The sequence below is a fragment of the Pararge aegeria genome, chromosome 19 (assembly GCF_905163445.1).
Source record: "Pararge aegeria chromosome 19, ilParAegt1.1, whole genome shotgun sequence".
Taxonomy (NCBI): Eukaryota; Metazoa; Arthropoda; class Insecta; order Lepidoptera; family Nymphalidae; genus Pararge; species Pararge aegeria.
The window spans coordinates 8235937-8259489 of NC_053198.1; the positions used below are offsets into that span (position 1 = coordinate 8235937).

General features: G+C 36.2%; 2 protein-coding genes across 7 annotated transcripts in view; one reads left to right on the top strand and one right to left on the bottom strand.

Annotated features, from left to right (window-relative positions):
• The window catches only part of LOC120632002 (phosphofurin acidic cluster sorting protein 1), a 155144-nt gene that overhangs the window by 49386 nt on the left and 82205 nt on the right, over positions 1 to 23553 (bottom strand). The window lies entirely within an intron of this gene.
• LOC120632005 (NADH-quinone oxidoreductase subunit B 2-like) lies at positions 556 to 11032 on the top strand. Its single transcript, XM_039901742.1, has 5 exons — positions 556 to 706; positions 934 to 1165; positions 9255 to 9382; positions 10042 to 10267; positions 10870 to 11032. Exons 1-5 carry the CDS (start codon positions 663 to 665, stop codon positions 10984 to 10986), a joined length of 747 nt encoding a protein of 248 aa, XP_039757676.1. The 5' UTR covers positions 556 to 662; the 3' UTR covers positions 10987 to 11032.

A 23553-nucleotide genomic window follows, 5' to 3' on the forward strand; every position in this document is an offset into this window, starting at 1 on the left:
AACAGTATTTTAAGAAGTAGACTATTTTTAACACTTTTCCTATTAATCCGGCGAAGTATTATGCACTTCATCATTTCACTGCAAGGCAAGGGTTTCCTTTCAGAACGTAAAGGTTTCGGGGCTGTTGTCCACCACGCTGACCAAGAGTGGATGAATAAGGATATTATGGAGAACTCTTACACATGCAGCTTTCCTCACAATGTCCCCCTTCACCGTTAGAACATGTCCTATTTAATTGCCTTAAATGCACGTAATTCAGGACAAGTTAGAGCTGTGTGTTGGGGATCGAACTCAGTCCCCAGATTGGAGGCCCAAAACCTAACCACTACGCTTTTAGTGCATAACGCGTTGCAAATAGTCATACAATTTACGGAGCTAGTGTTCCTAGGCAGACCATTATCTTATATATATTGGGAGCGCGGCAGATTCTTAAAACATTTTAATATAGTTTAAATTCAAACAATTAAAAACTCCTTGATTTTAAATTAAATATTTTCCTAACGTCAACTTCAATCTAAAATTTGTCAGCAAGCCAATGTCTGTGCCAATGTTTTACAACATCACAGTGTTTATTGGTTTATCTTCTATTTGTTTTAAGAAAATAAATTGATTATTTTGTGTTGTCTCCTTCGCCACAAATTACAAATATAAACCGATTAAACATGATACGCATGACAGTCAATTGTACGCATAACATTAAACACAGGTAATATCAGCGATATATGCTTTTATCTAATAGGATTTTATTTATCTATTTACTTGCATCTATCGCTTGCATCGCTCGCATTTTAAATTACTTGTTGCCTCTTTATATATATTACAATGGTCTGAATCTTTAGACGTAATATTATAACGTCTCGCAGATAATTTAAGACGAAAGACACGATAAGTCGTTGGCCTTAGGAACTAAATACTTATGTTTTTTTTTTGCAGTAACCAGTTGCAGTCATGTAGGATAATAGGTGATGCTAAAAGATTTACTAATAAATGTGATACAACGAAGAGCGCAGGTGTTCCTGGAGAAACTAACAAGGGGGCTAAAAAATTCGGTGTCTTTCCACCGAAAAGGCCGATGCCTAAACATCCCCCAGTCGACCTGCATGGATGGAAGACGTATAAAGTTGGCGAAACTCGGCGATATTCGCCATTTCATTTTCGTGGCCAGGTAAACAGAATACGTCATATCTTAGCTTGTTAACAACTCTCAAGCATGATCTGAAGCTTTTATCCAACCCTTGATGTCATGTGTTCGAAAATGTGCACCAACGATATTTCATATTATTAAATAGAAAATAGTATATATAGAAGGAGATATTTCAAAAATATTTATCGAAACATAGATTGAAGCCTAAAAGCACGAATCTAATATTTATTTTCGGCTAAACTTAAGGAAACGCGCTCTGATCAATAAAACAATAAAATCATAAATCATTTCAAACAATACACTTGAGAAAAAGCGAATATTGCAAAAGGAACTGTGGCGATTCTATAAGATTTGTGCGAACATTTTATTCCGACCATCTGAATAATCTCTGCAGCGAATGGCTGAGTTAGTCTATAAGTTTAAAAGGGAAATGGAATCGCGAGCGAGTTGTAGTGCTCCTTGCCTAGACGACCGTTAGGGTTGGCATTTTATTATTTTATTTTCGTAGAGTAAAGGGTAAATAATTGAACTTTTGATGCCTACTAGCTGGGTAGGTACTTTGCTTAAATACAAGTGCATTAGCGATCATCATCATTATTATCAACTTATTAGCCCACTACGGAGCACGGGCCTCCTCTCAAAATGAAAAGTGTAGGCCGTAGTCCACTACGCTGACAAAATGCGGATTAGTAGACTTCACACACATGCCTAAGAATTCCCGATAACGTTAACAAATTAACGTTATCGGGAATTCTTAGGCATGCAGGTTACCCCAGTTAAGCCAGTGACTTTTTGAATTCTGTAAATTAAAACGCACATAACTTTTCTTAACCCTACTCTGTCTACCTAACAAAATATAATAATGTTTCAAGTTTTAGGTAAAAATTCGAACATAAACTTTCTAGCTTTTTCACCGAAAAAATTTGTAATTGTAAAATTAATAAATTCCCAATTTCATTCAGCAGTTCACTATCTAATTAATTTACCACAAAGTGAGTGTTTGTTAAGCGATTGTTCCACAAGAGAATACATTCTTCAAAACCTACTTCTTCTCAATAACCTTAGCTATGAGTTTGATCATGGAAAAGTTTTATAGAATTCGAAATATATTTTTCGAAATAGTGTTATTAAATATTTTATATGGATTAAGTTTAACTATTTGTATAATCCCTGCTCCGAATGGCTGAGTTTGTTTGGAGGATAAAAAGCTAAATGGAGCCTTAAGTGTACTTGAGTCCCGGCTCCTAAGCTAGTACCTACTTACTAGGGGTGCTACACCAGTGATTTTAGTTACGTTATTTACTTAGACTTATATAGTAACTGTCTTACCTATTATGGAAATCCCGTGCCCAGAAGTGTATAATCTAACAATTACGATGTTCGTATAATCGTATCGTATGGCAGCCCGCGACTGTGTCCGCGTGTGTTCTGATTTTTTTTAAATACCTGCAGGATTATAACAATATTGTATATAATGCAGTCTCCAGGGTGCTAACTTTATGAGTTCCCAATACAGGGCACGGGTCACGGGTTTAGGTCGTAGTCCACCATGTTGGCCAAATGCGGTTTGGTGGAGTTAACACGCCTTTGAGAAAATTATGGAGATTGCTCAAGCATGCAGGTTCCTCACGACCATTTCCTTCACCGTTAAAGCAAGTAATTTTTTAATTCCTAATATGCACATGACTTACAAAAGTTAGAGGTGTGTGCCGGGGTTCGAATTCAGCTACCCCGAAAGTAAAGCCGATGTAACTTTTGCTTCTTCGTTACTTATTCGCACCGCAAATATCTGGAATGCACTTCCACAATTTAATTTCATGTATATCAAGTAGGCCTAGCTTTTAAGCAGTTTTGAAACGTCAAGTCAGTCTGTCTGTAGTGACTGGTACGAAAGGCAGATTCTTCCGAGAAAAGCCGGAAAGAAACTCAGAAGATTGCCCTTTTTCAACATCATTTTACAGTTTACAATCTTTAGAATTTTCTATCTTGTGAGAGAGCAGAGTGGATTTAAGAAATTCATCAATAGTACAGTAACCACAAATTAAATGTGTTTAAACACGTTTTTGTTTAAACTACCAAAATTACTTTAGGAATATAATAAAAGCATATACTAAATCTCACAAATGACTTTTGTACTTTTCGCATACCATATGCACCTTCAATATGAGCTCCTTTACTCCTTTAAATCAGGAGTGAATGAGCGGGCATCTTCTAAGCAAGCGCGCTCTATCTAAGGCGCATGCATCATTTCATTTCAACATTGATAGTAGTAGAGCTTTTGGTAACAGCTCGTCCGGAGAAGTAGGTATTCTGCAGCATAGGGGGCGTCCATAAATTACGTGAGGTGTTTTTTTTTAATTTTCTGGCCCTCCCTTACCCCCTGGTGAGATGTCGTGAGATTTTATTCAACCCTCTCTCCCATCCCCCAATCTCACGTGAGATTTTTCAAAATGTGGGTTTCTTACGTAAACGCGTTGTATTGTTATTGTAAAAAGAAAAAAACATGGATCAGTAGATGTGTAACGTCGAAGTATGAATGAAATTATTTTCTCATGAACAAATTAGTGAATGATCTTAATCGTATTAGGATTGCATTTAAAATTAACTCTTAAGCACGTACAATCTAGATTAAATGGACCAAAATAGTATAATTTTTTATTTGTTTAAATCAGAAAATAATTGCGTGATATTTGCCGAGACCCCCCCTCTCTCCAACGTAAGATTAGATGAGATTTGACTCGACCACCTCCCCCCCTTAAAAATCTCACGTATTTTATGAACACCCCCATATATATGCTGTGCTCCGGTCTGAAACGTATGGCCTCAGGTTGATGAACACAAGGCGACATTTTGTAATACTCGTACGTGTTCCTTGCATGCGACGTGGTTTTCCGCTTACTTTTATGGTGGGCCATCTGCTTGATCTGTGAATTTTGTTACCTTAATTATATAATTACTTGTAATTAGATGTTATTGCAGTAAAGCTCTAGTCTATAAAAATAGGGTATTTTTCAAACATCTCAAGAGCCACCCATTCACATCAAAGCGCCCCAGGCATCTCGTCGTGTTTGTTTGCTTTAGAATATTCGAATTAAAAATAAAATAGCCTGCAAATAGTAAGAAATGTACAAAGCTTATTTTGTTCTTTCCGATAAAAGGTTTTACCTTGATCTTTTTTTTCTTTTATATTGAAACTTCAAAATACATACTTCATAGTATGAAAGCGAAAGTGTGATCAATTTGATTTTTCGCATTGAGTTAGATAAATAGACGGAGAGTAGCATTGGCTACTTTTTATCCCAGGAAATTAATCGGTACCCACGATAATTCGGGACGAAGAACGCAGGCAAAAGCTAGTTCACAAATAAATGTGCCGATTATGACTTGGCCGGCTAGTCGACTAGTCGGTTTTAAAGCAGCAAACTATTCGACCAGCCCGATCTGGATTTCAGGCAGTTTTTAATTTATAATCAGACATACCGGGCAGTATGTATTTCAGAACATCAGTCCTCAACTTTGCTTGAGTAAGTACAGCTAGTTCTAGCACTATTCAACTAATGTTCCATTATATATTCAAATATTATTATAAAACAATAGCTTGGCAACAAAAAAGTGATTGTACTCGGTGTACTTATATAAAAACCAGTACAATAGTAATGTTACGTAGGAAACAATGCTACGATTCATAAGAGCAACTAGCAAGTAACTATTCATGTCCTAGGAGCCGTATGATCACGAGCGACGGGAAGCAATTCCCACTGCGAAAGACGGATACTCGACTAATAGCTTTATGTAATACCTACTGGTAAATGGATAGACTGTTGTCGACCTTCTTGGCGCAATGGTGAGCGTGGTGGTCTTATAAATAGGAGGCACCGGGCTCGATCTCCGGCAGGGGCAATTTGGAAACTATTTCTGAACTTTCTCTGTGCTGGTAGGAGGTTTTGGCTTGTTACAACCCTACCGACTACGGTATGGATTAGATTTAGATAACGTGAAGGAAATACTTTTTCCTAGAAGTACATCTAGGAGGAAGATACCTGGAACATTTGAACTGATTTTAACGGAACCTAGTATCTGGGACATCTGCAGGCTGATTCAGTGTCTCAGTTGACCATAAAACTAAGCTACCCGATAAGTTGGCCACCAAATTACCTGATAAATCCATATGTTACATTCTGAAACAAAAGTTTCCAACTCGGTTGGCACTTACAAATGTATAATAATGGTTCGGGCGTTGTGTGATGGCGACTTTTGACAGTGGCTAATGGTGTCAATTGAGATACAGAATAGCCCTGCTGGTTTAAGCGAAACTTTGAAAGACAAGTCGGTTGTTATAAAGAAAGTAATACAGAGTATTTTATTCTGCAAATATTTCTCAATTTAGGTGAAAAGGTTTGGGAGATGGCATAAAAGTCCTATATACCTATCGCCTTACTGATAGAGGCATTCAAAATAAACAAGGTCTCAAATGCCGCGCAACTGCGAGACGACCAAGGCCCTCACTTCATGAATTTGTATGAATACACAACAACCCCACGCTAACGTCGAAATGTGTCGCCTTTCTATAGGGTTGCTTATACCTATGTAATTTGTTTCTAGGTGAGCCTCAACCGATGCTCCTATCTTGACTCAATTTAGAACAGATATATCTGGACCTCCTTTTAAAAAATAATCCTATACCTGTCAGCAAATAGGATACTTTTGAATTCGGGAAGCAATGTCACGGCGCGGAGCCGGAATGTTTAAAAGACCACTGGCGTACTATTTATGGAATACAGAAAAAGCATAAATTAAAGAAATACCTAATTAAGTAATGTTTTTCCACAGCTAATGATTATTTTCGATAATCCCAAATAAAATCGGTTTCGAAATGACATATTCATATTTACACCTAAACTGGTCTACATTCATATGCTTGTCCATACAAAATAACAATACTTACAATTTTCAAACAATATTAACATTGTTTAATAAATAAAAGTTAAGGGAATGATTTTAAAACAAAAACATTCCATAGAAAATAGTTAGATAAGAGATTCAAAAATAACTGTAAAGTACTATTTTTCAAAAGAGAGCTTTGATAGGGAATGTAGCAGTAAGCATAAAGAGAAAAAAAATGAATGAATAGAAACAGACAGTAATAAAAGGCCAACAACAAATAACAGGAATCATTCGCGTTCGTCGAGCTTTATAGTAGCAGACAGCGGAAAACAATTCAGACTGCGATGAATGGAACAGAGACAATTAAGGCACTCGCACTCTACGCGACATTACGACGTGTTAAGTATTATTTTTTTATCCCACTACAACTTAACACTAGACTTCAATCTCATCTAATGTTAAGGATATGCAGTCTAAGATGGTAGCGTAGGTAAGTGCTGTATTTAATGCTACAGGATATACTTGAGATTTATTAAAAGTTGAAAACGTCTTCTCGAATGAAAGCCATGGAGAAAAAAGAGCCCTCAAGGACAGCCACAAATGCGCTGGAAGGACGACGTGAGAAAGTAGCCGATACGAATTGGAGCGGGTAGGATTTGGCTCATTGTCGCGAGAAGTGGAAGATGTTGAAGGAGGCCTACACCGATATGGTCGTAAATGGCTGAAGAAAAAGAAAAATATTATTTATTCACGAGACACGCCAGAAATTCCATATAACAATTTATTCCTGAAAAATTAAACAGTGTAAGAATTACAAATTATGTCTAGTGCAATGACAACAAGCAATTATGATTAGCGTAGGCAGTATGTCGCCGTCAAATTGATAAATATGATTAATTCGACATACGATAGGTTAGCTTGTATATTGATTGGTGTGTGCAAGTGCATTATAAGGTACCCGTCGGCAGTTCCAAAACTTGTGTGAAGTACATCAAGAGATCTGTGTACAGTGATCAGTTCTAGATCAGTTCATTTAATCCAACGAACCCCATTTGCAAAATCGATTGCGACATGGCGTACCGTTGAGAGTATTTATTGTCTACACAGAGGACATGTTGGTTCAGTTTAAATGAACAGCAAAAAACAAGAAGAATATTATTAAAGCCTTTGAAGTCTTTTATACGTAGATCATATTATATGGTAATTTAGGATCTTTAAGACTTCACACGATTTTCGGCTTCAAAAGATCTTCGGATTCAAACGATTTAAAAGATCTGTTCGAATCAACGATATCATTTCACTTGACATATTTTATTGACTCTCCTTTTTTCTTTGTCCCAGTGTGACACAAAGTATGCTAGGTCTTTGAGTTTATCTCCGAGTCAATAATAATTACTGTGTGCGGGGATCCTAAAGATGTAATGCTTAGTAACTTTTAATTTCAATTTCATTAAGATAAAGACAAGATGCAATAACCTAATACAAGCCAATTTAATAGCCATTTTTTTTTAATTTTCTCTGGTCTGGTCTGGAGCAGTGGCGTTGCATATAGGGTATGTACAGGGTATGCAGATGATATAAATTGAAGAAAATCTACAATTTATCAAAACTTTAGGGTACGCTTTTAATAACACACCCAGTGGCGTACAAACAGCGCATACCCTGTTTGTACGCCACTGGGTGTGAGCCGTAGCCGACAAAGAAGTGCCAAGGGCTAATTTTAAGTGGAATAACAAAAAAGATACGCGATATGTACTGTTTTCAATATCGTTTTATATAGATACAATTTATCACAATGCTAAATAGTTATTTTTACTGCACGTTTCTGAGTATAATACCTCATGACTCACAGCAAAGTTGTCTAAAACTGCTACAAATCGTTTAACACTCCCAAACTTATGTCACCTTGAACCGTCCTCCACCCGGTTTCAATTCAATTAGCACGTAAGAAATTGGATTCTACCCGGCAATATAGCTAATGGAAGTCGAGACAAAACTAGGATAGAGAATAGCTTTCAGTGTAAATCAACTATTAAATCAATTATTAAAGTCTATGAGAAAAACAGCAAAAGAAGAACAATCAATTAATTGCTTACAAAAAACAAAGAATACAATAACACATGAGGACTGATAGGCATGTAAAGGGGGCTTTATGGCTTAACTTATTAACATGGCTTAGATACAAATAAGAACAAATTCTAAGACATACTATTTAGATTATAAAATTTACAAGTTCAGTTCGGAGAATAAACAATTACTATTTCATCTATTTGGTCACTTGATGCGACTAAACGTCGCTTGTTATTGTGAAGGGTAAATTCCTAGTTTTCGCCACTTGTAATTAAATATTTTTCAATTTTTTTTTTGGTAAGGAATACGACAATAAGTGCAAATACGACACATGTGCTGTAAGTTATCGAAGAGTTGGGTAGTAGAACGTTACTTATTATTGAATTGTCATAAGAATCGAATGTATTTTGATTAGACAAGTGAAAATTTAAAATAAGCAGAATAATTGAACAGGTGTATCAAACACCTTTAAAAAGTCAATATCTTCATATGATATGATTGATCGTAAAACTCAAACATTTCCTGCCGTTAATTACTTTGATAGTAAATAAGACACAGATCGTTACGTAAAGGAATATAGAAACCAACTTTAGTGGTTGGCCTTACCGCAATTTCTCTTAACTAATTGCTATATCTCTTTCCGTACAAAAAGCAAGAGACATTTTATTCGCAACTGCTTGTATAATGACGTATATTTTTATATATATTTTTTAATTTCCTTGCAGTCTTTTAATTATTGTACCATTCCCTGTCTCACTACCTAGACGTCTCATGATTATTATGACCGTCTGTCTGTTTATGACTTCAGCTTTCTTTTGGGGGAGCGTGTTTTACAATTTCAACTGATCACTTACTTTAACGGCGAAGGAAAACAACGTGAGAGAACCTGCATGCCTGCGAATTCTTCATATTGTTCTCAAAGGCGTTCGAAGTCTATGTGGTCCAGAACGGCCTAGACCCTTATCATGCTTAGAGGAGCAGGTCTAGACCTGTGCCTTGTTGTAGTTGATAATGATGAAAAAATATGACCGGAAAAATGATGAAAAAAATTAATGACCGGCAACGATTCGTCCAATTAATTTGAGCACTTTTATCACTTCTGCTTACCGTCAAGCGTACTGAGTAAGAGAATGCTAAGATGTGACATTCTTTTCAGTCTACTGTGGAGTGGGTGGTAGCCAGAGCTGACGATATCCTTAATTGGGGAAGAAAATGCTCTCTCTGGCCTCTGACCTTCGGTCTCGCTTGCTGTGCTTTGGAAATGATGCACTTTGCCGGATCAAGGTTACTATTCTGAAAATACGCTTTTATGACATTCATGTGTGAATACCGCCATAAAATTAAATGGTTTCGATGTGATAAATTGTAGGAATCGTATGGCAATCTAGGGCACTACATTTATTAATTAATATAAGTTCGCATTTGACCAAATTGTAGCCTCAGAGGAGACGCTTTCGCCTGCAATTCACTCCTGTTTTAAAAGGTTGTTATAATCTGGAACAACAAAGCTTGGCAGAGCGTTTCCTACGCTAGGGAAATAGACCCAAATTGTAAATATAGTCCGGATACTTCATGTGAGGTGTTGATATTGTAGCATATTAAAACGCTTATTCGGAACGAGCTAAAAAGCGATAATAATATTAGATGGTCTATACTGCATTCTAATTAACATTTGAATAGAGTCTCAGTCTTGAGCTGGGGTCAAGTATTTCCGCTACATTAGCCTTAGCATGACCTAGATGTTCTCACAATTCGATTAGGTTAATTTTAAATATTTTATTTCAAGATAAATATCTATATTTTAAGATAGGTATCTTTATAAAAACGGCAGAGATGTACCTGGAGATAGGAGATCTTCATGCTTCTACTGTGTTTCCCACCGTTTGGTCTGTTTTATTGGAGACGGCTTAAATTTTGGAAAAGGAACTTTTTTATTTCCTTAGATACGACATGGATCGTTACGGTATGGTGTTTCGAGGAACTCCGCGCCAAACTGACGTGATCATCGTCGCGGGCACGGTGACCAACAAGATGGCGCCCATACTGCGTAAGACCTACGACTTGATGCCAGACCCTAAATGGGTGGTCTCGATGGGAAGCTGCGCCAACGGTGGCGGCTACTACCATTACACCTATTCAACGGTGCGAGGTGCAGACCGGATTATACCGGTAAAAACTTGTATTTATTTGCGTGTGAGACTTTAATCAGCTCTTTCGTAAAGAATCCAGAATGTTATCCGAGGTCTCTAGGTATCACACTTAATCAAGTCTTTTATACCCCTTATTTAAAGTAAAAATCTTATTATTTACATACTTATTATGTAAATATTGAAGTTCCAAAATATTTTTCATTGCTTTCATAAGTAATTTACTAGGTGACTGTTTCGAATATGCATTTTTTGAACAATTCTGTTTAAGAACATGCACAATCCGTGTACACGAATAATACTGAAGCTCCAAAACCACTACACTTTAGTAGTGTTTCTCGTACAGGATTTTAGTCACTTCATTCAAATTTAAATTCAAAATAACAACTGTCAACTGTTAAAGTTGACAGTTGTTATTTTACCGCTTAAGTTCTAAACGTTGAACGTGAGGAAATGAGGAAAATGGGAAAATTTTGTCATCTAGCAACATTCCGCCGTTATGAAGAGAGTTCGTTCCCCGGATGTCTTCACTGTTTTTGGTCACAATGCACTGCATGCAATAATGGCTTAGTGAGAATTCTTTATATTGCGGAAATAGAAGATTGATTGATGGGTTTCCTCTAGGTTGACATCTACGTGCCCGGGTGTCCGCCTACAGCCGAGGCTCTGTTGTATGCAATGCTGCAGCTTCAGAAGAAGGTCAAGCGTATGCGGACGTGTCAAACTTGGTACCGCCACTGATTAGAACAATAATAAATAAATAAATAAATTATCGTACTATCTAGTAGCCTAGGTACATTATTGTAATATTCCTTTTATACAGTAACAAGGTGTGACCCCTTTATCTAATCCGTCGTTTGATTACCTCTGTTCTGGTCATCATTAGGTGTTCTAGCAGCTTCCTTCAACTCGCTAAATATTTAGGAAGATATTTCATAACGAAAAAAAGAATACCTTGAAATAATAAACATAATTTGTATTAACTTATGCTGAAATATAAAGCTTACGATGAAATAAGAACGCAATTGGCAATAGAAGAAGTGATGGGCGTTGGGGTCCCCAAGGAGCTGAATTGGTGAAGCGGCACTGGTTTGTGAACCACACCAGGTCATAGGTAAATAGACGTCAAGTAAAGCGTCAGAGTTGGTGGACACAAGATTTACAAAACCATGGAGTGTGAATTCTTAAAAAAGAACTATGTCCAACGGTGACCGTCCATTCCGTTGAAATGATGATGATAAATAATTTTTAAAATAGCGCTTTAGGTTGTTTTTAGAAACATTGACGCTCGTTTTTCTTCCGGGCCAATTTCTTGGTAGGGATTTTCCATTTCCTCCCAGTTAATTACAGCGTCGAGATTTGTAGAGCGACGCAGTACGATATTGCGATAAAAAAATATTGCGAGAGCCTTCTTGGGACTTATGCTTTTATGTAAATTAATCTTTTATTATGAGAACATTGGTAATAGATGATAATAGGCTGCGGTTTATTGGATTATAATATAATCTGTACCAATATTCGTAAATTTGGATGGTTGTTTGAAACTCGATCACACGAAAACAGCGTTACAGGAGGAAATTAAGCACAGAGATGTACAATAGTCTGCAATAGCACACAGGCTAAAATTATACGGTTCCCGTGGGATAATTCGTTTTTGTTTATCACAGAGCAAGAGATCAACATGTTTTTTTGCATAGTGGTAGTTCAGGGGTCAGAGAATAACATAGGAATAAATTATCCGGGCGAACTAACTACTAACCTAGTTAAGGTTAGCCCGTAAGCATCTTAGACTGGAACATAACTTACAATCAGGTGGAATTGCAGTCAAAGGCTAAATGGCACAGGAATAAACGAAAAAACAAATATATTTTGTATGCGCATTGTTCAAGATTCTTTATACAATGTGCTAGTAGACTTTGTAGGCGGGTTTCATTACGCAGCGGCACGTACGAGCTGTGCTTTTAAATTGATCTACTTTCTATCTACGGAGAGAAGATTAAACCTTAGATTTATTCCTAGATTGCATTTCAACGTCTAACATACTGTTTTTTTTTTTTTTATACAAGTTAGCCCTTGACTGCAATCTCACCAGCTGGTGGGTGATGATGCAGTCTATAATGGAAAAGAGCTAACCTGTTAGGGGTAAGATAGTTATATAAAACCCATTACCCATAATCGGTGGCTAGACGACATCATAGCGTTAAATTAAAACGCTGGGCGTCACGTCTTTGCGGTAGGGTAGGGTTACTAGCTGAAGCCTCCTACCAGATGGTCTTCATCATCAGTTTGAGGTGACTAAATGGTACTTCTTGAAAGAAAATTCTCAAGTATAATTACATCTATACTAAAATCGCTATAGGTGTTCCTATAATATTTGAAGATTTCCCTCGATTTCCAGGAGATTCCAATCGATCTTCAACAAATTAAAATGGGACCATATCTGAGGTATGACATAGTCGTACCAAAAAAAAAAGAATCATCAAAATCGGTGAATAGTTGGCGGAGTAATCGCGTGACAAAGATAGAAAAAAAACATACAGTCGAATTGAGAACCTCGGTCGTTTGAAAAAATTAAGAGTATCCGCGGGCAACAGCTAGTGAATTTATTAAGGCGTCGTTGTACGGATTACCTTCAGGCTGCACGTATTTAATTACGCGACGGCACGTATGGATTAAAGTTGTTATACTTTCAAAGACAGGAGACCACAGCGTAGTAGTTTACTTTACAAAACCTTCACATTTTATCTCCGCTGTATTCTTTGCACTAATGGCTTTCAGGTGTACTTTATCTAAATGTGTAAACAAAAGCTATAACGATACGCTTTTACGTAGCCTTTATAAATACGTATATTCCTATCGCAGAATGAAACATGAGCCGCAAGTAGTGTTGCCCAAATTCAGTCTTGGTCTTGCAGTCTTGGTCTTGTTCTTGCGTTTTTGCAAGACCAAGACCAAGAACAAGACCGCGTATTTTTAGCAAGACCAAGACCAAGACTGACCGTGCAAGACTTGAGCAAGAACAAGACATAGCCTGCAAGACTCTTGCGTCTTGCAGCTAGGACTTAGCGCTATTTCACGGAGTAGTTAGGTGTAACAGTTCGGTGTATAGGTAGGTAGGTACGCTTAGGAATTCTATGAGACGCAAAAAACTATATCAAAGAATATGAAAAACTGGACCTATGCGCATTACGACTAATACCATAAACATAGCGAATAAAAAAATATCTATTAAAATCAAACTGAGTGCATGCATAGTTATGTTTTAACCATCGGCACTTTGATAATGCGGCATCAAAGGTTTTGTACTTACTTCTCAAAGAAATTTGCCGCTTTTCGGAAGTACATGGTTATGATACACGCGCCGGCGGCTTCTTTTGAAATCTAAAACAATCGTTGCCGCCGCGCCGAAATCATAACATTTGACACTATTCATGCAAAATAATTTCGAATTTTAAGAGTACCTACAGGTGTTCCAAAGAAGAAATAAGTTTCAGAGTGCTTAGAATGAAAATGAATACATTATACTGATCACGCAAGTAGTATTATGATTAGGATAAAATGGTGAGGATAGGTAGTAGATGTCATAATAATTCATTCTAGTAAGTAATTATAATATTGATTACTTATATGGTTTTAAACTAATTACTTAGGTACTATTATTGTACATTTAGTCATTATATTTCTTAAGTTTTTACAAGTTGTTTTAGCAAATGTAAGCTTATAAATCATAAATGTTTATTAAGAAACAGTTACTTCCATGGAAAACGACATATAGGTCAGTTGATTTTTCGAATTTCTTATCAAATCTTCAGTTATTTATTAATCTGCTTGATCTTTACTATGGCTATGTTAATTCAAGCTCACAATGTTCCAATTCTAATACGTTTTTCTAAGATTTAAAGTAAACTTTAATAAATAGTAATAGACTAATAGGTAATTGCAAGACTTGCAAGACTCTTGCTGCAAGACCAAGACCAAGACCAAGACTGGGAGCGCAAGACCAAGACCAAGACCAAGACCAGGTGTATTGGCGCAAGACCAAGACCAAGACTGGCTAAGTCTCGTCTTGTTCTTGCATTTGGGCAACACTAGCCGCAAGCAACGCGTTAGCACTAAGTATTGGAAATACCTGCTGATGACGTATCCGCATTTTATTGTATCAAATTCTGTGTAGAAAAATTGTCGCTTGCTATGTTACGCTGGAGATACAATATTTGGATAGAAGAAGGCGTTCATCGTGATAAACCCACTGCCGGCCCACTTCAGGGCACGGGTCTTCTCTCATCCCAGAAGGGTTTAGGACGGTGCGGATTGGTGGACTTCACACGCTTTTAAGAACATTGACGAATTCCTGCACCGTTAGAGCGCTGTGATATTTAACTGAGAAAGAACCGGCGTTCGAACTCTGCCTCCGCAAAAGTAGACAGGAAGTTCTAACCACAAGCCAAAATTATGACATTTATAGAGGTTTAGTGCTAATAATTATATTATTAAAATAATGCATGTTTAATAGAAGTTGAAGTTTGAACGTTGAAATGGGTACGTTGACACTGAATAAATATAGAGTACTGTATGTTATTAACTGTCACGGAAGGATAATTATTCAAATAGCTATTGAAAGTTTAAGCCAAACATGAATATACATAGTCGTTTTCGTGCCTAAGTCTGAGTTACACAATTTAAACTAATATATGAGATTCTAAATTGTCTTTGAACCTCGAAGGATTTATGGGCGTATTTATAACTTAATTCATTATCAAAGCGGGGCGCTTTGATGAATTAAGTTACAAACATATTCGGAGTTGCCCAATATAATATGCAAGGGTACTCTCAATTATCTAAATAAGAATAAATTTAACAATATATTAATTTAATAATATTTATAACTTACTATCTAAATAAGAATAAATTTAACAATATATTAATTTAATAATATTTATAACTTACTAAGACTTAACTGCAGTTAAGAGGTGTTGAAAGGTGTTCACGGATAATCATCCGATTTCCGTCAGAGGGATTTTTATTGCCGGGATGAAAAGTATCCTTCCTCCTTCAGGATGCAAGCTGAATCGTATTTAATTTCATCAAGATCGATGCAGCAGTTGCATCCAACACAAGGTAGCAGTACAACAAGCGTTTTCGCATTCATAATTTTTCTTATGCATAAGCACGCAATCTTTGATCAGTTTAAACAAACAAACTGTATACCTACATTTCATTAAAGATTCTCTTAGTTCATACACTCCGTAAAGTTTAGAAGTTTCGCCCTAGTTTAGGAACTGGGACAAAAGGAATGGATATTAAAGCCGCTCATTCTAGAACCACGACTTGCGATTGTGCTGTATCATTCATAACTCCCCCGCTCCCTCGTTCGCAGCGGCTAGGCCTTGTAATATGTCGAGACAAGTTTTGTTTTCATTTTAATCTTCAACCGTGAATATATCTTAACTCAATAATATATATGCCTCACTTTGAGGCTTAGCTTTACGATTACGGGAACAAAAATTAATGAAGACAATAGATACGTCTGCGTTTTTTTATAAAGAGAAAATTTGTGACGTGACCAACGCAGTGTTGAAATTAGCGGGTTGGTTGATAGAAGTATTAATTACACAAAATAAATATAAGAGGTAAACTAAAAGAAACACATAAACTAGTAGTAAATTAGTAACCGAGTGATTAGGTGGGGCTCGGGGGCAACCACTTTAAACTCTTTAACATTTATAAAGCACTTGCGTTTACACCGCGCTTTTGTCGGGTCTAACCCACCGTTCTTGAATGGCCGGTCCCATCGTTTTCGGTTGAATCTTTTAGAACACACGCGCATGAACTTAAGTTTATATGTTAATTAAGAGTGTAAGCTATATACATTGCAAATTTTAACCAAATCAGTTCAGTCATTATGGCGTAATAAACAAACAAAAAGTCTTAAATGAAACCATTTGAGAGAGACGGTTCGAAGAAGTAAAAAATACGTAAAAGTCTTAAATCAAATAAACTTAAGTCTTTAAAAGCTACTCTTGAAAAGAGTGACAGTTTTGCACATAGAGGAAGGCGATATGTAGAACAGCTATTACAATCAGTGGCGCGCACTGGGTTTCTTACCACGGTATGCATACAGTATGAAAATTGCACAAAATGGAAAAAATCCTCCTCCTATACGAGCTATATTTCAATTTTAGGGTATGCAGTGCTTTTGTGCATGTATGAAGTGCACGCCATTATTTACAATGATTGCAGACTAAAGCTCTGTAAACTGCTTCCGGCATATATAACTGACGCTGATTATGCTATTACAACTTATATTATATCAAGGTTTGTAAGTGTAAAAAATCTGAAATGTTTCCGGCGTTACAAAATGCAGCTTTTAGAAACATTTTCAACGTAATCTGTTTATACCGAGTATAATTTACTATTAAATAGCTTTTTCAAGACTTTTTAAAAAACTTATTAGACGCAGTGGGCAGCGACCCTGCTTTCTGGGTCAGAGGCTATGGGTTCGATTCCCACAAATGGAAAATGTTTGTGTGATGAACAGGAATATTTTTCAGTGTCTGGGTGTTTATATGAATTTTATAAGTATTATAATATATTATTATATTCGCAACCATAACACAAGTTAAGCTTACTTTGGGGCTAGATGGCGGTGTTTGTATTGTCGTAGTATATTTATTTATTTAGTTTATTTATATTTCGAACAGCGTTATGAAGTTGTATTTATTTTCGAACCCGATAATCAAAATGTTAGGGTAAAAGTAGCTTAGATTAACTAAAACATAAAAGCTATAAAAACCTATATATAACCTATATATAACCGCAATTAAAGAAATTTGATTTAAATTGTACACAAGTATGTAGTTAAAGACGAATTGGAATTTAAATAGTGTATTAATGTCGTTTAATATCAAATGACGGACAAGAGGGCAATTAAATACAAAACAATTTGGATAATAACATAGTTGCTCGTAATAGATTAATCTTGGTTGGATTATTTTAATGGTAATAATTTTGTAATTAGCGCTTATCACGAACGTTAGATAGGACAGAACGGAACGGAATGCACTGCGTTTGCTTACCGGGGATAAAAAGTAGCCGGCCTGTCTAGAAGTGGTGATAGCCCAGTGGTTAGAACTTCGGCTTCACTTTCCGGGGGCCGAGTTCGAAAACCAGCACGCACATATGACTTTTCTAAGTTATGTGCGTTTTAAGCAACTAAAATATCACTTATAACTTCAACGGTGAAGGAAAACATCGCGAGGTAACCTGCATGCATGAGTGTGGTCCACAATGTTCTCAAAGGCGTGTGGAGTCCACCAATCTGCATTGACCCAACGTGGTGGACTCAGGCCTAATCCCTTCTCATTGTTGGAAGAGCCCCGTGCCCCGTAGTGGGCCGGTAATGGGGTTTTATGATTATATTGATGCCCCTAACATGATATCCCGCTACCATCTTTGCTTTCCACAAAATGTGGTTAAAGTGAAGGCCTAACTTGTAGTAGAATAAAATAACCCTTGGGAACCCGTCCATCATTACTTAGCCCTTATTATGTGCCCGTACCTCGTCCATTGACACTAATTAACAAGAGGTAAAATATGGTAATATACCGTGCATAAAATATATAAATAGATTGTTGTTTTGTGTCTATACTCTAGAGTTATGACCTACTTTAAATCACTGATTGAGCACAAAATCTCATGAGAATAAAATAAAATGTACGGTGAAAATGCCCAGTTCCGCAAATATATATTTCTAAACGAGTTTTGTCTGTTATAATATCCATTATTACATACACTGGTATATTAATACGACGCCTCCTTATGATTAAAACGACATAATATTTTATTTGGTTATAAACATGATGACAAAAATTCATTTATTCCGAACGAAGTTTCGTCCACGAAGGCAAGTTTCTTCATTGAAAATGGTAGATAGGGTAAACTGTCTGTTGGTTTATATTTGGTTGAATTTTTGTAATGCACAAGGCATAACAAAAATTTGAAATTTTATTCACGAGGCGGTGTATTTTCTGTATCAGTATTGCGGTCATGAATACATGTACGTCTTTAGTGAGAAAATTTCACTATATCTTACACAGTCCTATGTGTATCGAAGCAATATAACTTGCCGAGGGCGGTACATTTTATCACAGCGCCCTGCCAGTAATCCAAACAGGGATTTTTAAAAAGTTACGAGCTCATTGTTCCTTACATGGCATTTCAACCTGTCTTGGTTAGGGATTTAGCAGTAAAATTTAATAGTAATTCTAATCTGATTTCGTTCAAGTACAGGCTAAACCTATAAGCGCTTTTGAAACGTGATGTCCCCTTCCCCGGGTGCCTATCCAAGATAACAAGGTTCCCCATTTCCGTCTCCTTCATGCCATCTCTATGCCTAATTTCTTCACGATCGGTGCAGTGTTTAAGCCGAACATTTATACTTAGTATACTTTGCATGGATTGTTTTTATATTACGCGCCTATTTTTATATTTTAGAAATATTTACACTGTTATGTTGGTCAAAGAATATATTTGTCACTCTATCACTATCTTAACGATTATAAATGTATCTGAACCGTAAAGTAGGTACTTTCGTGAAGCATATATATACGTGTTACTGTTTAATTAACATTCTACGTCGTTATAAACCTTAACGTACGTTTTACGAGTATGTAGGTACGTTGTTTTTATTAATTGGTGAAACAGCGTACTGATAAAGTTTACTCTAACTATATAATCTATATGTATACCTAATAATAACATGTGTTTAACTCGATGATTAGATATTTCAGTTTTAAAGTAATTTTAATTATAAATAATTATTTAACTACAAAATATATCTAATAGGAACATTAATTACTACGTTTTATTTACAAAAACAGATTAGCAATTATCCTAGATCAGGATTTTAACACAATGTATCTACTGGTCATCATGGCCAAGTAGTGTTTGTATTGTTTATAATTATTACAAAATATAAATAATCGTTACGAAAGTCAGCCAGTCAGCATTTAACTTCATGGTGGGTCTAAGCTCTACATCGCTCTCTAAGATAGGTGGCATGTGCCTAGCAGATGCATTAATTATATTATGACGATGTGTTTTATTGTACCTCGCATTTCCGCAATGGTTAAGCGAGAAGAGTTCAATTCCCTTACTTCTATGAGGGTGAGGATGACAATGTATAAGATATAACCAATTGACAGTTATGCACAGGGTATACAGATGATTTAAAATGAAGAAAATCTCCAGTACGAGTTGTAAATACTTAAGGGTAGGCTTTTTATAACTCTTACAGTGCCTAGCCATAATTTTTATAACTCGTACCAGAGATTTTCTTAATTTTATATCATCTGCATACCCTGTCAATACCCTCTATGCACGCCACCGCTACTCAGACAGTGGCGTGCATATAGAGTATGCACAGGGTATGCAGATGATATAATATGGAGGAAATCAGCAGCACAGATTTATTAAAAACTTAAGAGAAGGTATTGCACTAGATATAAATGGCCTACCCTTATGTTTTTATAACTCGTCCTGTGGACTTTCTCCACTTAATATCATCTGCATACCCTGTGCATACCCTGTATGCACGCCACTGCCTACCCATCATCACATCTTTAGGTACCATGTAACAGGTATTAAAAACGAGTAAAACCCAATTATTAAGAGCCTTACAAATTTCCTAGAACGGCTTTGACATGGTTTTAATTTAAAACACGCGAGCTCTCACTAATCGTATATGGCAACGAGTAAATAATAACGTTTAGTATAAAAATATGAAAAAAATCTTTATTTCATAGACTAGCAGCAACAGAGATCAGGTTCGTTCGTTCGATATTTTGGATAAGAGTCATGTAATTACAATGCTCATTCCCAAATATTAGGAGTTAAATATAATCTAAATATCATATAACTACAAAAGAGAAAGTCTGTCTTTCTGTCTGTTTGTAGCTATCTACCGTATAAAGTTTTGAACTGATCTTTATGACATTTCAAATTTCAGGAATTCCACGACGACAAAGTCATCAGGTTCGTTCGTTCGATATTTTGGATAAGAGTCATGTAATTACAATGCTCATTCCCAAATATTAGGAGTTAAATATAATCTAAATATCATATAACTACAAAAGAGAAAGTGTGTCTTTCTGTCTGTTTGTAGCTATCTACCGTATAAAGTTTTGAACTGATCTTTATGACATTTCAAATTTCGGGAATTCCACGACGACAAAGTCGCGGGCATTCGCCTAAATCACCCTGTGATGATACATCAGATGTAATATTATAAAGAAAAGAATATGTATTCCTGTCTGACTGTGTCTGATAACGTTTATACATAATGGAACAGATTTTTAGATACTGCTGGTGATATGCGGTCACAGGATATTTTTTCCGGGAAATTTTATAGCGGACGAAGTCGCGGACAACACTATTATTAAAATGACATAAATTTGCTTCTTTCTGAAAAATATATATTTCACTATTTTCTATACAGGCATTGAAATCCAACTCACATAAAAAGTTGTTTGGGAAGTGTAGGACGTACCTGAAAAGAATAAACAAATATGAAATACATAGTATATTAGGAAAAAACACATAACAAAACACTAGCAGTGGTTTAGAACTATGAATCTATAGAGCACAGCAAATCATATTTCCTTATACTATGTCCCCCATTTCTAATAAATGTGGCATAACGTCGAAAGTTATGCAGTGTATTATCACAATTCTATTGGCGAAATGACTATTCCGACGTTATGACACGTTTATTAACGGCTAGCAGCGACATTATCTCCACGGGGAAAAGACGGAATGTTCTTCCACAGTTTAATCCACTCTCAAAGCATGCGCACAAATAATATCCCAATAAATGTATTGTATTGCATTTATTTCAGACTACAAAGGTGAATGAGTTAGTAATTCACAATAACCTTAATATCTATGTTAGTTAATATAAGTGTTATAAAAACGGGTTGAACTCCTCATTTTCCCTGTTTCTGTACTTTGGTAGGTCGACTAGTATGATCGGGCGGGGGACAAAATGTTGTCTCCTGCCTATGCTGGCCCTGCTGTAGTTATGGATGAGTAATATAATATGAGTAATTGCTCAACAAGGGGTTAAAGCAAAATCTTACGTTACGGGCTCCGGGATAAATCCAAAATATTTATAAGTGAGCGAGCGTAGCGAGGGTGTTGCGTCTAGAATCCTCATTGTAGTGAGGGTTTAGGGGCGCCCAAAATCAAGGCAGATTTAACCCTGAATTGAATACTCTACTTTTCACACCTCGCGAGCTAATCAAATCAAGTTTTGGAGTCAAGACTCCCTCCAAAAAGACGCAATCATACGTTTGAGCGAGATTTTATTTAGATACAACGTGTGCAGTGGCGTGCATAGAGGGCATGCACAGAGTATGCAGATGATAAAAAATTAAGAAAATCTCGAGTACGAGTTATAAATACTTAAGGGTTTTAATAACTCTTACAATGCTAATCCTTAAGTTTTTTATAAATGGGACTGGAGATTTTCTTCATTTTATATCATCTACATACCCTGTGCATACCCTCTATGCACGCCACTGACCGTGTGCGAAGTTCCTTATTCAAATCATAAAGCCCCTAGGAACTCCAGTACAACATTACTTACCAGCTAAACCTATAGGATGTATCGACGTACTTGATCTTTCAATACTAGGCTAATAAGGCTTTGTCGAGCGAGTGGTGTGAAACTTAGTAACTCTATCACGCTTAAACGGTTGGCTAAAAATAGAACATTCCCTCTTATGAAGAAATAAGATACGTTGATCTAGAATTTAAAAAAAAAAACAGTCGCGAGCGGAAGCTTACGTTACATGTTTACAGTATAGACTGTTATATCTATTGTAGCTTATACATCATGTTCACACCTTCCATTAGTTACTGTGAACGAAAAAAAAAACAGAACAACGAGGTAGGGATGTAATAATTAAGTTTTCGCAATCTAATAATTTAGCAAACGCATTAATATTAGCTTGCGAAAACTTATTTAGCATTTAACAAATGAAATAAAGTTGTAATTTATGCTATTATTAATATTCCCTTCGTATTTTAACGCATTCTGCGTCATGTCAAAGCGTACTTACGCGCGATATTTAAACTACTTCATTAGATTTGGTAAACTGTGTTAAAAATGGAAGGATTATAAATAAATACACGTACGTAGACGTTAATAATTATCCATTCTAACTCAACGTCAATGGAACCCGCTGACACCCGCTCTGTGCTCTCATTAGCCACGAAAAGTTTCGAGGTCCACCCAAAAATTTCATGACAAGGAAGTTATGTTACTGCTTTTAACAAAATACCATAGACAAAAAAAATAGCATGCTAATGAAATTAAGGAAAACTCGTTCGCATGCTATTTTTCTCTCTTGGTATATTAATTACGATCTGACTCAATGTAATCACCGATTGTTAAGGTGGCTATGAAGTCTACAGCTACTTATTATGTAACTGTTTCATGATATAACTAGGTACATAATTACAGTATCTATTGTCTGCAATAATGTGCTTTGAAAGCCGGAATCATTCTAATTATATTCTATGGAAAGAGTTTAATGGCACGCCATTAGTGTTTCGATACTCCAAAACGGCTGAAAGCGGTTAAATCGTATAGTATGGTTGCTATATCAATTTCATTTGGCCTTTCGAGGTATAGGTTGCGTGTTGATAATTTATCTCTGGTTAGACGATTTTAGATTTGATTTGACTAAACATGGTGTCACGTGTGATAGTGTGGAGTCTTTCAAATGTTGAAGCTCATAATTTTATTTTTATCAAATTATTTAGACTAGAGCTGGCGCTTATTTAGCCCAACGGCTAAATCTAGCAATTCATAGGGGTAATAAATAGCGCCTGCATTTTGGGTACCATACCCATAAGTGAACAGTTAGACGGCTTATATTTGTTGTAAATATTAATTTTAGTTTGTAAATATTATTTCTTACAACTTAAAGTCTGATCTGTGACTAAATTTTTTATTAATTAAATAATGCTCGTATTTAGACTATCTATGGAACTAAATCGCGTGCATATAAATCGAAACCAAACATACTAACGAACCTGTTGGAATAAGGCTCGGTCTGTAGGTAAACCGATTATCCACAAATCCCAAACAGCAAAATGTTTAATCCGCTTTGATCGGGGAGTATTTCCCGCAACGGAAATATTCCTAACTAGCAAAGCAAACTTCCCAACTTTAATAAACACGTGCGAGTTCGACCTCTTAGTTGATACTCTAGAGAGGTTGAAAGCCACGCAAGTAAATAATGA

Bases quoted from the DNA above. Each gene is read 5' to 3' on its own strand.
- LOC120632005 (XM_039901742.1), top strand. From the start codon at position 663: ATGATACGCATGACAGTCAATTGTACGCATAACATTAAACACAG. The intron at 707-933 runs GTAATATCAGCG...TTTTTTTTGCAG, and splicing joins ACGCATAACATTAAACACAG to TAACCAGTTGCAGTCATGTA. The intron at 9,383-10,041 runs GTTACTATTCTG...TTATTTCCTTAG, and splicing joins ATGCACTTTGCCGGATCAAG to ATACGACATGGATCGTTACG.